Source organism: Rhinolophus ferrumequinum (genome assembly GCF_004115265.2).
Source record: "Rhinolophus ferrumequinum isolate MPI-CBG mRhiFer1 chromosome 13 unlocalized genomic scaffold, mRhiFer1_v1.p Super_scaffold_3, whole genome shotgun sequence".
Lineage (NCBI taxonomy): Eukaryota > Metazoa > Chordata > Mammalia > Chiroptera > Rhinolophidae > Rhinolophus > Rhinolophus ferrumequinum.
The window spans coordinates 3,315,605-3,331,107 of record NW_022680356.1 but is presented as its reverse complement, the minus strand read 5'-3'; the positions used below and the strand labels follow the sequence as shown (position 1 = coordinate 3,331,107).

The following is a 15,503-nucleotide window of genomic DNA, read 5'->3' as shown; positions in this document are numbered from 1 at the left end:
GCTCAAGCTTGAAGGCAGGATAACTGGTGGCTTACCAGCTGTATGGCAGGCTGAATGGAGATGGACGCACATTGTCCCTTTCTCTGTCTAAACCCAGAGGAGGGTGCTGGGGACGTACCTGGGGAGGGTGCTGCAGAGCCTCCTGCAATCCCAGGTGTGATGGCTAGAGGGCACCTCAAGGTCATCACCTCTTCCCCAGCCAGTACCACCAGAAGCCAGGGAGGAAATGGCAGCTCCTGTTTGGAGTTGTCTAGACTTTGGAACATGCTGTCCCATCCTTAGTCTCAAGTGTGCATCTGGCACCTCCCTCAAAAGAATTTTTGCATAAAATTCCCAGAGGTGGGGGGAGCAACAAATAACATATTTTTCTTCCCTCTTTTCTTCACAAGACCCGCTGCTGACAACCTCCTTGCTACCATTTGATCTACCTTGTCCTCTTTACTGGCTTCAGAGAGCCCTGAAGCCAGCATGGACACCCCACAAAGTAAGTGATGAGTAACAAAGCAGCTTGGAAATGTCTCCATCCTGCCTCACTAAGGACAACAGGGCACACAGCTCCCTGCCATGTGCTCAGCTACAGATGTATTTGCTAAAATATTCAGATCATGAAGCCTGCACTTGAAAATCTCAGTGCGTTTAGCTCTTGTCTTATTATGTGCTTTTAGAATTGTTTATTTTGATTAAGAGGGTAAAGGAAAAAAACAAACATATTGATGACCAATTTAAATATTGTTGGGTTTGCTTGTACCCAGAAATTATCAATCAGAAAAGACAGGTCACAGATACCCTCGAAAAAAGGCAAGTTTTGAAAAATCCTGAGGACCATGAATGCGTGTAAATCCTTTCAGACACTTGTGTCCAGAAACCAGCCTTGCCGTTCCCATTATAGACCCTCTTAGAGCAGTAAACCTACCCCAGGAGTTCAAAAGCCTTATCCGTTGGGGATGCCCGAGACCGCAGATAATACTGAACCCTGTATGTACTATATTTTTTTCTGTACATAGTCACCGTGTCACTGAAAGGAAGCACTTTATGGCTTCTCTTTGGCATATCCGAATGGCCAGCATCACTGCTTTTGCACTTTGGGGCCATTATGAAGGGTGACTTGACCACAAACACTATGAAACTGCTGCAGTCAAGCTGATAACCCAAGCAGCTACCAAGTGACTCAGGGGCAAGGAGTCGAGACACTGGATAAAGGGATGAGTCACATCCCAGGAGGGATGGAACAGGATAGTGCAAGATTTCGTCACACTACTTAGAATGGTGTGCAATTTAAAACTTATGACTTGTTTATTTCTGTAATTTTCCATTTAATATTTTCGGATCACAGTTGACCAACAGTAACTGAAGCTGTGGGAAGCAAAACCATGGATTGGGGTGGGGGGTGGGGGTTGACCACTGTATTACCAGGATGCAGCCAGAGTCCTGAAGTGTATAATAACCTCATGTATGTTTTGTGCTTGTCTGTCACCCGGCAGAGGTGGAAATTCCAGAATCCCATAGAATTCGTGATTCTCTACAGATGGTGTGGGTCCTGAAGGGAAACACTTTATTCTCAGTTCCTTTCAGCAGCAACGTCGAACCTGGTGAGTTACAATCAAAGCCCCTGTTGCCTCGTAAAGGGATGCCAGTTCCACTGGGGTTGGGGCTGAGCTTGCACAGGCCTGGCTGTGGCCTCTCCTACTGGGCACCAGCTCAGTGTCCACAGAAAGTGCAAGAAAGCTCATAGGAGTTCCCTCCCACAAAGGGAACCCAGTAGCTAGAATTGAGGTGTGAGGGACAGACAGCTGTCCTTAACTAAAGGAACCGTCCATTCAATCAGCAGCTGACGATGTCCTTGGAGCTTCTCTCTTAAATTTCAACCTTTGCTACCTACACACTGTCTTGCTTGGGGTCGTCTCGTCTAGTAATAAGAGCATATCCCTTCATCCAGCAAAAGTCAATCCATCTCATGTCAATTATGCCTCAATAGAGCTGGGGAAAAGTCAGTCCAACTGAACCCTCTCCCTTCCTGGGACTTCAGTGTTTGATCCCATTTCTCTGGTCCCACATACCCCACCTTTGTCTGTCCACTTGTTCCTTTCTCTCACTGGCAGACATGCTCTCATGTGACATTTCCAAGCTTAATACTAAAAAGCTTGTCTTGATGCCCACATTTATGCCTATTGTCACTGTGTGTTGCTACACAATGACCTGAATACCGTTCTGCGTACCAGCAACAGCCAAGGTCCATGGAGGAGCTGGCCACATTGTCCGCCTCCCATTTGCCCCTCTTAATGCTTGCACTAAACCATTCAGCTTCTGAACTGGTTTTTGGCTACACCCCAAGCTGAGCCTTCCAAGGTCAGTACACACGCCCTGTGTACTCACATCTGCTTCCTCATGGGCAGTCAGCACGGTTGACAACATTTTCTGTTCTGAACACTCCCCATTTTCTCTCTGTAAGAACATTGCCTGTGGCTCACTGGTCCTCCCCCGCACCCTCCTTTCTGACTCCACTTTCTCTGTAAAATGCCTCAGTGCTGGGGACCCTCGGAGCTCCGTCTGCAGTCACACTCTAACCCGCTGAGGAACTACGAGCCAGTTTCCAGGATTGATGCACCACCTCTGTCACCTCTGCCTGCCCTGATGTCTCCTCCAAACATTTTAGCCATGTCCCTTTCATATCCTCTCAGACACCTCTAATTTTATCTGTCCCAAGTACAACTGTGGATCTGACTTCTCAGAACTGCTGCTGGACCCACTCTTCCCTGCCCCAGTGATTGGCACTACCGTCACCCTGTGCCTGAGCCAGAAATGCAGGCACAGACTCGATTCCTCCTTCTCCTCAGTCTCCATCCAGGCCATCACAAAGACTGATGAGTCTGTGCAAAGTAGGTTTCTAAGATGACCTGGACCAGAGCCACCACGTCCTCGCTGACACCCCCATTTCTGCAGCCTTCCATCGTCCACAGGCAGAGTATCACAAGTGACCTTACTGTGTTAATTAAGAGTGTCATTCCCATGTGCTGGTGATTTGGGGGTAGGAGATGGGGGTCTCAGGCTCGCCAGTCTTTGCAGTCTTGAACTTAACATGCTCTTTCCCACCTCAGCCTTTACCTGTAATACTCTCCCCCCAACCCTCTCCAGTCCCCTGCCACCATCTCCTCATTTATTAGCTTCCTCTTAGCTTTAAGACTCTGGGTGGACTTCTCCTGAACAGAGAGGTCTTTCTGGATTTTTCTACCTGAATTTGGTCTCTGTCCCACTGCCCCAGGCTCTGATCACTTCCCCCAAAGAAGGCGTTGTAATTGACTGTGGCTCGGCTGTTACTCTGCTTACTTCTTTTTCCTCATTTTCTGTGGGGCACTGACAGCGTCTCCCATGTCCTCAGCTGACTGTCCATGCCTGCACAGCTTCGTCCTCAGTGTGGGGTGCATGAGTTCCCTGCTCCCCACCCCGCCTGGGTTCCTGGGCTCACTTAGCGGGAATTAACTTCAGCTGATGGCGACAGAGAGCCACGTAACTGGAACTTCCACAGGATGAAGTTTTGTTCTTTCTCATGTGAAGGAAGCCTGAGAGTGGACGGACGCCAGTGTGCTGCGGCCCTGGTGCCTTAGCAACCCCGAGGTCACCTCAACCCCAGCCCAGTGTCCAGCAGGAAGACATGGGCACAGGGATGGTCCTTCCAGCTGAGTCAGCTCCCCTTGAAGGAGCTCCTTAGAAATCCCACCCAGTACTTCCACAGACAGCCCATCGGCTACAACTTAAGCATGAGGTCAAAATTAGCTGCAAGTGTGGTGGGCAATTCTGTTTTTATTTTTGGGAAGCAATGTGCCCTGGTGACACCTGGCTTCTACACTAAGGAGAGAAAGAAGAATGGATGTCAGCTCATGACACAGGGTTTGTACCATGTGGCTCACTGGGGAGCCTGGCTGGTCAGCACCCCGGTGGGAGGAGCAGCCATGTGTCAGGCAGGACTGGCAGGTGTCCCTTTACTTGGAGCCGAACACCTGTTCTTGTCTCTGTTCCAGTGACTATTTGCTCAGTACCGTGCACAGACACAGAGTCCCACGATGAACAAAAGGGCAGCCTGATATACCTGGGACTCAAGGGTGTCGACCTCTGCCTCTTCTGTGCGGAAATTCAGGGCCATCCGACTTTGCAGCTTAAGGTGAGTGGTTGTGCAGCTAAGGAGAGAAGTGCTGGGACATGGACGTTTTATTTCATTGGGTGTAATACTGAATGAAAGTAACACTTGTGCAATTCTAGATTATTCAGTGTAAGGAAGGAGACCTGACTTGGATGACCCCCCGATCAACACCTTTGCAGGGGGTGTTAACACTTATTGTCATGTCACGGCATCCACTCCTCGTCCCCAAAACTCCTCCAAGATGGGGTGCTCCCATGTAAGCAGAGGAGACAAGGGGAGACTTAATCTGGGTCCCTGCCTTGACAGCAGCATTTGTCATCATGAAGCCCATCCTTCTGCTGTAACAGAAGCTGCAGTGGACAAGCCCACCGGCCTGAGTGCAGACATGCACGATGAGGCAGTGAACCCCTCTGTTCTCAGGGCATCAAGTGCCCCCTCAAAGGATCAGAACCCCCTGGTGTCGTGGGATTCTGGGGGGTGGCAAGCTGTTGGGAACCAGAGGGAGGCCTGTTCTGACACCTGCATCCTCCTGCCCTCTGCCTGGCCCTTGCCTGGGGAGAGTGGTCACTTGAGGGCTGAGTTAGCTTAGCACCCTCCTTTCAATAACCTGCGGCAACAGGCCTCTGTCCTGCTCCTAGGAGAAGAAGATCATGGACCTGCATGAGGAAAAGAGTGCACAAAAGCCCTTTCTGTTTCTACGAGGCATCGAGGGCTCCACTTCCACTTTCCAGTCAGTGGCCTACCCTGGCTGGTTCATAGCCACTTCCTCCACGGTAGGACAGCCTGTCATCCTCACCAACGAGAGGGGCAAAACCTACAACACCAATTTCTATTTCAGCCCTGAGGAGTTAATCAGGCCTAGGTAGTGGGTGCTGGTTCCAGGAAAAGGGTCAAGCATCCAGAGAACCTTCTGTCTGAAAACAGTAGGTCGTCTTGAGACCACACAGCCCTAGTGCCCGTCTGCCGCCCACCTTGTGCTGATTGCCCTAACCACCTCCTCGAGACGTGCACTTGTGCGCCATGTGCCCCCCTTGAATGTTGTCCCCGTGTGAAACTTGAGAGTCATTTTTTATTCTTTCCTGGTCTTGTCCCACCATCCATGGACCGGCCAGGTCCAGTGACGTCAGCATCCCTAGTGCTGCTCCCTTGTACGCACCCTTTTGTCCTATTCCTCTTGCCAACCCACCGCCTAGAGATATGAATGCCAAACATTTGTTCATGCAGCCCTTTCAATAAACATGTTATTTATTAATTCTAGGCATGTGCATTATAAATATTTTGTAATATGTGTCCCAGAGATAAGTCTGAGGAATCAGATGAATGTGAAATTAAAATTCCACTTGTCAGTAATCCTGACAGATTTTTAAATCATTCGTTAATCATTTTACCCATAGTATACTCTTTGCTTAAGCTTGTTCACAATAGTGAAAGCAAATTGATTCATATTTCAAAGAATCATTTATATCAGTTTGGATATTTTTTCTGTCAACTTCTCAGAACTTTTTGTATTGTCCTTATTTCTACTATCTAAAGCACCAACTATGAGATTTTTGAAGTTCCAATCAACAGTTTCTTTCTTGGGATGCTTTTAAGCCCCTTGTCCATTTTGTGAGGTTACTTTAGTTGAAGCCTGTGATACAATCTACAAACTGACTTCACCTATCACACGTTGGCTGCAACTCACTGTGACATCCTGGACATGAGTGGGCTTTTCATTCAGGAGAATTTGCCTTTCTTTGCACATGGCAAGCAGGAGTATCAGGTGTTGCGACGGGTCCCAGCATAATCTGTTCCAAGGCCTGTTCTCCTGGCATTGCCCCCTGCTGCTCCACGGGTAACACTTGGACCTCACTTGAAAGCCTGTTAGTCTGCCTTTTCTTTCCTCCATTCACTGTGGTGCTTCAAGTAGCTGTAACCCAACAGCACGCTGTGTCCTCTGCACCAGCCATCTCTCTCTCCCTGCTCTGGGCCTCCAGGGACACCTGGGGAAGGACGCTTGCAGTCACACATGCACAAACCTGGAAGTAAGGAGGGGGCTGCTCTGTGGAGAATGCTTCACTGGTTGGAGAGGGCCGTGGGTGGGGCAGTGCTACCTCTTCCAGAACTCTGTGGGCAATGCTAACGTGCGTTCCATCTACATGGCCTTCAGATGGTCCCAACAGGACTGAGTCATCGTCACCCATGGCAGCACTGAGCCCACAAGCACATTCTTGCATTGGCCTTCTTCTTCTCCCTGCCTCAGTTTCCCCAGGCCCCACTCCCGTTCTCTGGGGTCATGTCTCACCATCCCGCATGCTAACCCTGTGTCAGGCTCTGCTTTCGGGTGTAAACCTAGGCTGAGACGACTCAATTAAAGGGAGCTTCTTCCCTCCACATCTGCTCTCGTGCTTTTGCAAACATGTCAAACATTCTCACCCTTGCTATCTCACCTGCCCACGTCTCCAACCACCCCACACTGTCTGAAGTATGTAGAGACCTCTCATCATCTCCCCAACCAGATGCCACACCTCGTCTTCTTTGAGGTCTATGACACTTTACTTCTCCTGTGACAGAAGTCAGTGAGCAAAGCTGTGCTACAATAAACCTTACTCATAAACACTAAAATTTAAATTTCATATACATTTCACTGCTATGAAATAGTATTCCTTTTTAAAATTTATTTCATCCATTTAAAAATGTAAAAAACCATTCTTAGCTCAAAGACGGTACAGAACCAGTTGGTGGGTCAGAATAAGCCTATGGGGCAGAGTGTGCTGACCCTAGGTCTAAACTAAGGAGGGAAAAGAGAATGGATGTCAGCTCATGACACAGGGTTTATACCACGTGACTCACTGGGGAGCCTGGCTGGTCAGCACCCCGGTGGGAGGAGCAGCCATGTGTCAGGCAGGACTGGCAGGTGTCCCTTTACTTGGAGCCGAACACCTGTTCTTGTCTCTGTTCCAGTGACTATTTGCTCAGTACTGTGCACAGACACAGAGTCCCACGATGAACAAAAGGGCAGCCTGATATACCTGGGACTCAAGGGTGTCGACCTCTGCCTCTTCTGTGCGGAAATTCAGGGCCATCCGACTTTGCAGCTTAAGGTGAGTGGTTGTGCAGCTAAGGAGAGAAGTGCTGGGACATGGACGTTTTATTTCATTGGGTGTAATACTGAATGAAAGTAACACTTGTGCAATTCTAGATTATTCAGTGTAAGGAAGGAGACCTGACTTGGATGACCCCCCGATCAACACCTTTGCAGGGGGTGTTAACACTTATTGTCATGTCAAGGCATCTACTCCTCGTCCCCAAAACTCCTCCAAGATGGGGTGCTCCCAGGTAAGCAGAGGAGACAAGGAGAAACTTGGGTCCCTGCCCTGACCTGGATATCTTAATCCCTCACTTCTTCTAAGAAATAAAAATCTAATTTATTTAAAGCACATAAAATTAATACCAAGTTGTCTTATAGAATATAACATGCTGAATAACAAATAATCATGAATTTTTAGAGAAAAGAATGAGTTTGAATATGTGTGTCAAAAATTTAAGTTAACTAATAGAAGAATAAAAATAGGATTGCATGGCTCTAACACATCAGAAGAAAATTCAATGTAACAAAGAAAAGAATAAATCAAACAAAAAGCATGAATAGTTGTCACAAAGACCATATAGCTGACAAAACCTAAAATGTTTACTATTTGGCCCTTTACAGAGAAAGTTGGCCGACCCCTAGGTCCCAGCCCAATGATGCCTGTCCACACTCCCCTTGGATGTGACAGTGAACATAGCCTGTCCCCACCAGGCGATAACAGGCCAAGAGCAGGCACCACCTGAGTGTTTTTGTCTCTCCATACCTGAATGCCACTCTTGTACCAGAAGACCACATCTATTGCAATTGTCACCTGTGCCCTCACTATGATCTAGCAATGGCTCCCTCTGCCTGTGGATTATGTGTCTCCAGCCACACAGTGAATCATGACAAGACTCGCTCATCAGGCACATTGGGGGCCTGGCTCATCCACATCATGCAGAAGTGACTCAGAGACCCCTCAGTACATGCAAATTGGTATCTGTATATCTGCTTCCAGAAAGATGGGGTAACAAGAACCAAATCAATGCCTCACCTGAATCTACTAAAAACAAGGAAAAAGATAAAACCTATGAAATGATGATTTTAAAACAGTGAGACCCCAATAATTGGAGGGGAAACCTGGGAGGGGCTGGAATTCTTTCTGAGCAGAGGAGACAGAGCAGCAAGTCCACAGAGATAAGGGGAGTCCGAGGTCACAAGACAGAGGCTTCCTGACTGCCCATGTTTGCTTTGCTTGATTACACATCCAGCTCCAGTCTAGTTCAACACCTAGCTCTGTGGACAGAGGTCCAGCAATGGCCAAACCCCATAACCAAGGAGGAGTCTCCAGGCCCTGAGGCCTCTGTGGTGCACACAAGGAAACAGCTGGCCCTACCCTTCGTGACTCAGTCAGCAGAAACTGCCCATGGGTATGACACATCTCCAAGCCTCACCCCATCTCGTGGAGTACCCTCCCAGCTCACCACCCTGGAACCCAGCAAGTACATCTCACTGAGCATGACTTCTGTGATTTCACAGGCTCCTTGCCTCCACGTAATGTGTCTGTCTTGAGCCCAGTGGTGCCTCTCCTATGTTGCTCCCCACAGTGACCCCAGCATGTGCCTGGAGGTGGGGCAGGAGGTCTCTGTGTGTGGGCAGCTCCCTGGAGGCCTCATGGCCCAAGCTGAGTGTTCTGCATCTCCGAAGTCACCCCAGGGAGTGGAGGGTTTTCTTCATCTCAAGTGTGTCACACCCTGTTTATGTCTCTGGATAAAGTCTGCTGGTTCTCATGGTCTTTCCCGAAGGCAACCTTGGTTGTCCCTGCACTGGGGCTCCTGGGGGTGGTCCCCACCTGCTCTGCCCTACACCCCCTACTTCTGAGTCCAGATGCGTCACACTTCACAGTTGGGACAGAGGGTGAGTCCCAGGGTTCAACTGCCAGGACACCAGTACCGTCTGTCTCTTATTAGTCTGTACCTGGGGTGGGGGACCCTCCCCAATCCTCGTTTGTCTTATCTGTATCTCACAGGACTGTACACAAGGCCATCCAGATTTGAGAGAGCACCAGACAGAGCAAGCATGCAGCAAACATCCACCTTCCCTGTATGTGACTTGAAGACCCTACAGGGCTCGCTGCAGTCATGCAGCCAGGCTGGTGGCACATGAGCCATGAGGGCATGTGCTTGGTTCCCAAAAAACCTCAGACTTAGGTCAATGTAAACCTGCCTCTGCCACATTCTCAGTGTCCTGGGAGGACTGTAGGAGAGAACACATTGGGGAAAAGGGACAGATGTCTGTGGGTCTGTGCTAAGTGCTGACCCAGCTCTTCACAGTCTCTGTCTCCTATCCCCATGAAGCTAAGTGAGGTGGGTCTCACTGAAAAGGTGACATTGTAGCCAAGACTTTAGGAGGCCAGGAGGTGAGCCATGTGGCATCCTGGACAAGAGCTCCAGGCAGATGGACAGCCAGTGCAAAGGTCCTGCAGCAGGAGCAGGAGGCCCATGTGGTCTGAGGTTGCTGCATGGGGGGTGAAAGCAGAGGCCAAGAGCTACCGGGAGCCTGGTTTTGTGGACCATACAGCATGGTGGAGACAAGCCTTTTTGTCAGAGACACGACAAGATCAGACACAGGCTGTGAAAGGATCACTGTCGGAGTGATGTCATAAAAATGGCAGGGTGAGGTGAGCCTCTGAAAATCTCCCCTAGAATTTACAACAAATTGAACAACTATAACTCCACAAAGACTCCCTGTGCAACAGACAAGCAAGACTAAGAGACACACTACTGAAATCACCTAAAGGTGGGCAAACTGCGCGAGCTGGGGGAAGAGGGGAGAAGTGCAGAGATGGGGCCGCGCAGGCACAGGACGCAGACCTGGCTTGGTGCTCTGAGCTCGCTGCATCCCAGAACTACCACAGCTGTGGTAGTCCCGTTTATGGCCCACAGGGCTGAGGGGAAAGCATATAACACAGCTGAACCTAACGCTCATGGCAGAGACTTCAGAGCAAAGACTGAGGGAAGAAGGATGAAAACGGTGGTTTAAGCCCTCACTGCCGAGCAGAGAATGGAAGCCTTAGGCACTGAGACTAGCAGCCCCCTCCCTACCTTCCCAGAGCTCGCCCCGCCCCCACCTGCTCAGTGCTAGAAGCGGAACTGTAGCAGTGTCAGATCAAAAGAACAGAATACTTGCAGTTCTGAGAACTGTGGTCCAGAGACACAGACTCGCAGCCCAATTAGTTCTGGCAAAGGGGAGGGAGCTGTGGAAGCAGGATGGGCTGTGGTGGTGGTCGCCGCCATTGCTCTGGGCCACCTCTCACAACCCACCCCACCCCTATCCCCACCTATATGGGAGGATCCCTGCAGGAGTAAACAGAACTGCTGAAACACAGGGGCTCTGAATCTGGTGCAGGAAGAGCTTTGGAACTTCAAAAGCTCTCCACATCCCCACACGGATGTGGCGCCCTGTGACCCAGGCAAACTGTTCACAGAAGAGAAGCCTGCCTTCCAGGGAATCCCTCCATTGTGTGAGAAGCTGAAATAGTGCAGAGAAGACATAATACTACAGTATGAGAGAGAATAAAAGGCTACAGTCAGATAGAAAATAAAACAGTCTACAAAATCCTACTGGAAAACAAAAAAAAAAGATCTCTTCCTATCAACCTGTTGCAGAACCCACTCCTATAGATATCCAGCAAGAGAAATAATAAATCATTAATGGCCATGAATAACCAAGGCAACAAGACAGCTCAGAAAGAAAATGAAAAGTCTCCAGAAATGACCTTAACAATATGGAAATATGTGACTTAGATGACAGAGAATTCAAGATTTCAGTTCTGAAAAAACTCAACGAGATGCAAGAAAACACAGAAAGGCAGTTTAATGAACTCAGAAACACAATCAAAAAACAAATGAACATTTTACCAAAGAGATTTAAATTTTAAAAAAGAACAAAATAGAACTTCTAGAGATTAAGAACTCAATAGACGACATAAAGAATGAAATAGCCAGCTTAAGTAGTGGAGTAGACCAGATAGAGGAAAGAATCAGTGACATTGAAGATAGAAATCTGGAAATGACACGGATGGAAGAAGAAAGAGACTTGAGACTTAAAAAAAAAAATGAAAGAACTCTACAAGAACTTTCTGAGTCCATCAGAAAGAGCAATATAAGAATAATGCACATACCAGAAGGAGAAGAAAGAGAGAAAGGAACAGAGAGTATATTCAAACAAATAGTTGATGAGAACTTCCCAAATTTGTGGAAAGAACTGGATCCTCTAATCCAAGAAGCAAATAGAACACCTAATTGCCTCAATCCCAACGGGCATTCTCCAAGGCACATTGTATTGAAGCTGTCTAAAATCAACAACAAAGAAAGAATCCTCAAGGCAGCCAGGGAAAAGAAGATGGTAACCTATGAAGGAAAGCCCATTAGATTACCATCAGATTTTTCAGCAGAAACTTTACAAGCCAGGAGGGAGTGGAACCAAATATTGAAACTATTGAAAGAGAGAAATTATGAGCCAAAAATAATATACCTAAAAAGATATCCTTTAGATATGAAGGAGGAATAAAGACCTTTCCAGATACACAGAAGCTGAGGAAATTTTCTAACACACTAACTGCACTACAAGAAATACTAAAGGAGGCTATTTGACCACCATCAACAGAGACAATTTGTGGCAACCGAAATGTAAAAAGGGAGAGAGCAAGGCCTGAACCGGAATATGGGACTGGAGAACATAAGCATGCTGAAGAAAATGGAATACTCTAAATATCAAATTTTCTTTTACATAAACTTAAAGGTAACCACTCAAAAAAAAATCCAGAATTTAAATATGTACTGTACTAAAAGAAGAAACAGAGGGAATAATTGTAGAATACCACCACACAGAAATAATAGACAGCAACAAAAAGGCAAAGAAACAATGGAGACACAGTCTTACCAGAAAACTAAAGATAGAATGATAGGAAATGCTCACATATCAATAATCACCCTCAATGTAAATGGACTGAACTCACCAATAAAAAGGCACAGAGTAGCAGATTGGATCACAAAAGTAAACCCAACCATATGCTGTCTCCAAGAGACGCATCTCAGCTACAAAGACAAGTATAGACTCAAAGTGAAAGGGTGGAAATTGACACTCCAAGCAAATGGTATTCAGAGAAAATCAGATGTAGCTATACTGATATCAGATGAAACAGACTTCAGGGCGAAAAAGGTAACAAGAGACAAAGATGGACATTTCATAATGGTAAAGGGGACTATACAACAAGAAGACATACCAGTCATCAATATTTATGCCCCCAATCAGGGAGCACCGAAATATACCAAGCAACTACTAACAGAACTAAAGGGAGAAATTGACCAAAACACAATTGTACTCTGGGACCTAAATACATCATTGACAGCTATGGATAGATCATCCAACGAGAAAATAAATAAAGAAATAGCAGCCCTAAATGACACATTAGATGAAATGGACATAATTGACATTTATAGAGCATTCATCCTAAAATGTCAGACTATGCATTTTTTTCTAGAGTAGATGGAACATTCTCAAGGATAGACCATATATTGGGACATAACACTAGCCTCGGCAAATTTAAAAAGATTGAAATGATACCAAGCATATTCTCTGATCACAAGGCTTCGAAATTGGATATCAACTGCAAAAAAAAAAAGTAGGAAAAACCAGAAATACGTGGAGATTAAACAACATACTTTTAAAGAACGACCGGGTCAAAGAAAAAATAAGAGAAGAGATCAAAAGACACATAGAAACAAATGAGAATGAAAATACATCCTACCAAAATTTTGGGGATGCAGCGAAAGCAGTTTTTTTTTTTTTTTTTGGTGTTTTTTTTTTTTTTATACAAGCCGCAAAAACAGTTTTAAAAGGGGAATTTATATCATTACAGGCCTATCTCAAGAAACAAGAAGAATCCCACATAAATAACCTCATGTTACATCTTAAAGAACTAGAAAAAGAAGAACAAATGAAACCCAAGGTCAGCAGAAGAAAGGAAATAACAAAAATCAGAGCAGAACTAAAAGAAATAGAGAACAAAAGGACAATAGAAAAAATTAATATGAAGAGCTGGTTCTTTGAAAAGATTAGCAAAATTGACAAACCCATGACTAAGCTCACTAAGATAAAAAGATAAAAGACACTAATAAACAAAACCAGAAATGAAAGAGGAAAATTATCACGGATGCCACAGAAATACAAAGGATCATCCAAGAATACTATGAAAGACTATATGCCACCAAATTAAATAACTCAGAAGAAATGGACAAGTTCTTAGAAACCTATAGCCTTCCTAGGCTGAACCATAAAGAATTGGAAAATCTAAATAGACCAATCACCAGTAATGAAATTGAATCAGTCATCAGAATCCTTCCCAAAAGTAAAAGTCCGGGACCAGATGGCTTCACTAGTGAATTCTACCAAACCTTCAAAGAAGATCTAATACCAACCCTGCTCAAATTCTTCTAAAATATTGAAGAAGAGACAGTACTCCCTAACTCATTTTATGAGGCCAATGTTACCCTGATACCAAAACCAGGTAAGGACAACACAAAAAAAGAGAACTACAGACCAATATCTCTGATGAATACAGATGCAAAAATCCTAAACAAAATTCTAGGAAATCAAATGCAACCATACATTAAAAAGATTATTCATCGTGACCAAGTGGGGTTTATCCCAGGGGCACAAGGATGGTTCAACATAGGCAAATCAATCAATGTGATACATCACATAAACAAAATAAAGGACAAAAATCATATGATTATACCAAGTGAGAAAAAGTGTTTTACAAGATACAACATCCATTTATGATGGATACATAATACTTAATAAAATAGGTGTAGTAGGAAAATACCTTAACATAATAAAGGCCATATATTACAAGCCCTCAGCTAATCTCATAATTAATGGTGAAAAACTGAAGCCCTTTGCTCTATGTGCAGGAACACAACAGGGCTGTCCCCTATCACTTCTGCTTTTCAACATAGTGTTGGATGTCCTCGCCAGAGCAATCAGGCAAGAGAAAGAAATAAAAGGCATCCAAATTGGAAATGAAGAAGTTAAATTGTCACTCTTTGCAGATGACATGATGCTATATATAGAAAACCCTAAAGACTCCACCAAAAAGCTATTAGAAACAATCAACGAATACAGTAAAGTTGCTGGCTACAAAATCAACGTACAAAAGTCCATTGCATTCCTATATACTAACAATGAAATCTCAGAAAAAGAAATAAAAAAACAATTCCTTTTGCAACTGCAGCAAAAAGAATAAAATACCTGGGAATAACCAAGGATGTGAAAGACCTATATGCTGAAACTGTAAGACATTTTTAAAAGAAATTGAAGAAGACACAAAGAAATGGTGTAATGCTCACAGATTGGAAGAATCAACATAGTTAAAATGGCCATATTACCCAAAGCAACATACAGATTTAATGCAATCCCCATCAAAATCCCAATGGCATTTTTTAAAGAAATAGAACAAAAAATCATCAGATTTGTTTGGAACCACAAAAGACCCCGAATAGCCAAAGCAATCTTAAGAAAAAAGAACAATACTGGAGGTATCACACTCCCTGACTTTAGCTTGTACTACAGGGCAGCAATAACCAAAACAGCTTGGTATTGGCAGGAAAACAGACACATAGACCAATGGAATAGAATTGAGAGCCCAGAAATAAAACCACATAAATACGGACAGATAATTTTTGACAAAAAAGCAAAAAACATGCAATGGAGAAAAGACAGCCTCTTCAATAAATGGTGCTGGCAGAATTGGAAAGCCACATGCAAAAGAATGAAACTGGACTGCTGTCTGTCACCATGTACTAAAATTAATTGAAAATGGATCAAAGACTTAAGCATAAGAACTGACACAATAAACTGCATAGAAGAAAACATAGGTACTAAACTTATGGACCTTGGGTTCAAAGAGCATTTTATGAATTTGACTCCAAAGGCAATGGAAGTAAAAGCTAAAATAAATGAACGGGACTATATGAAACTTAAAAGCTTCTGCACAGCAAAAGAAACCATTGACAAAATAAAGAGGCAACCAACTGAGTGGGAGAAGATTTTTGCAACCAGTGCCTCCGATAAGGGGCTAATATCCAAAATATACAAGGAACTCATGCAACTCAACAACAAAAAAACAAACAACCCAGTTGAAAAATGGGCAGAAAGGACATACAAATGGCAAATAGACATATGAAAAACTGCTCGACATCACTAATCATCAGAGAAATGCAAATGAAAACCACAATGTGATATCACCTCACCCCA

The 15,503-nt window shown here is 45.1% G+C and overlaps 1 protein-coding gene across 1 annotated transcript; it reads left to right on the top strand.

The window, feature by feature from the left end:
• Nucleotides 1–425: 425 nt before the first annotated feature.
• Nucleotides 426–5,192, top strand: IL36B (interleukin 36 beta). The gene is made up of 4 exons (XM_033100968.1): nucleotides 426–484; nucleotides 1,482–1,589; nucleotides 4,017–4,156; nucleotides 4,774–5,192. Exons 1-4 carry the CDS (start codon nucleotides 469–471, stop codon nucleotides 4,999–5,001), a joined length of 492 nt encoding a protein of 163 aa, XP_032956859.1. The 5' UTR covers nucleotides 426–468; the 3' UTR covers nucleotides 5,002–5,192.
• Nucleotides 5,193–15,503: the final 10,311 nt, after the last annotated feature.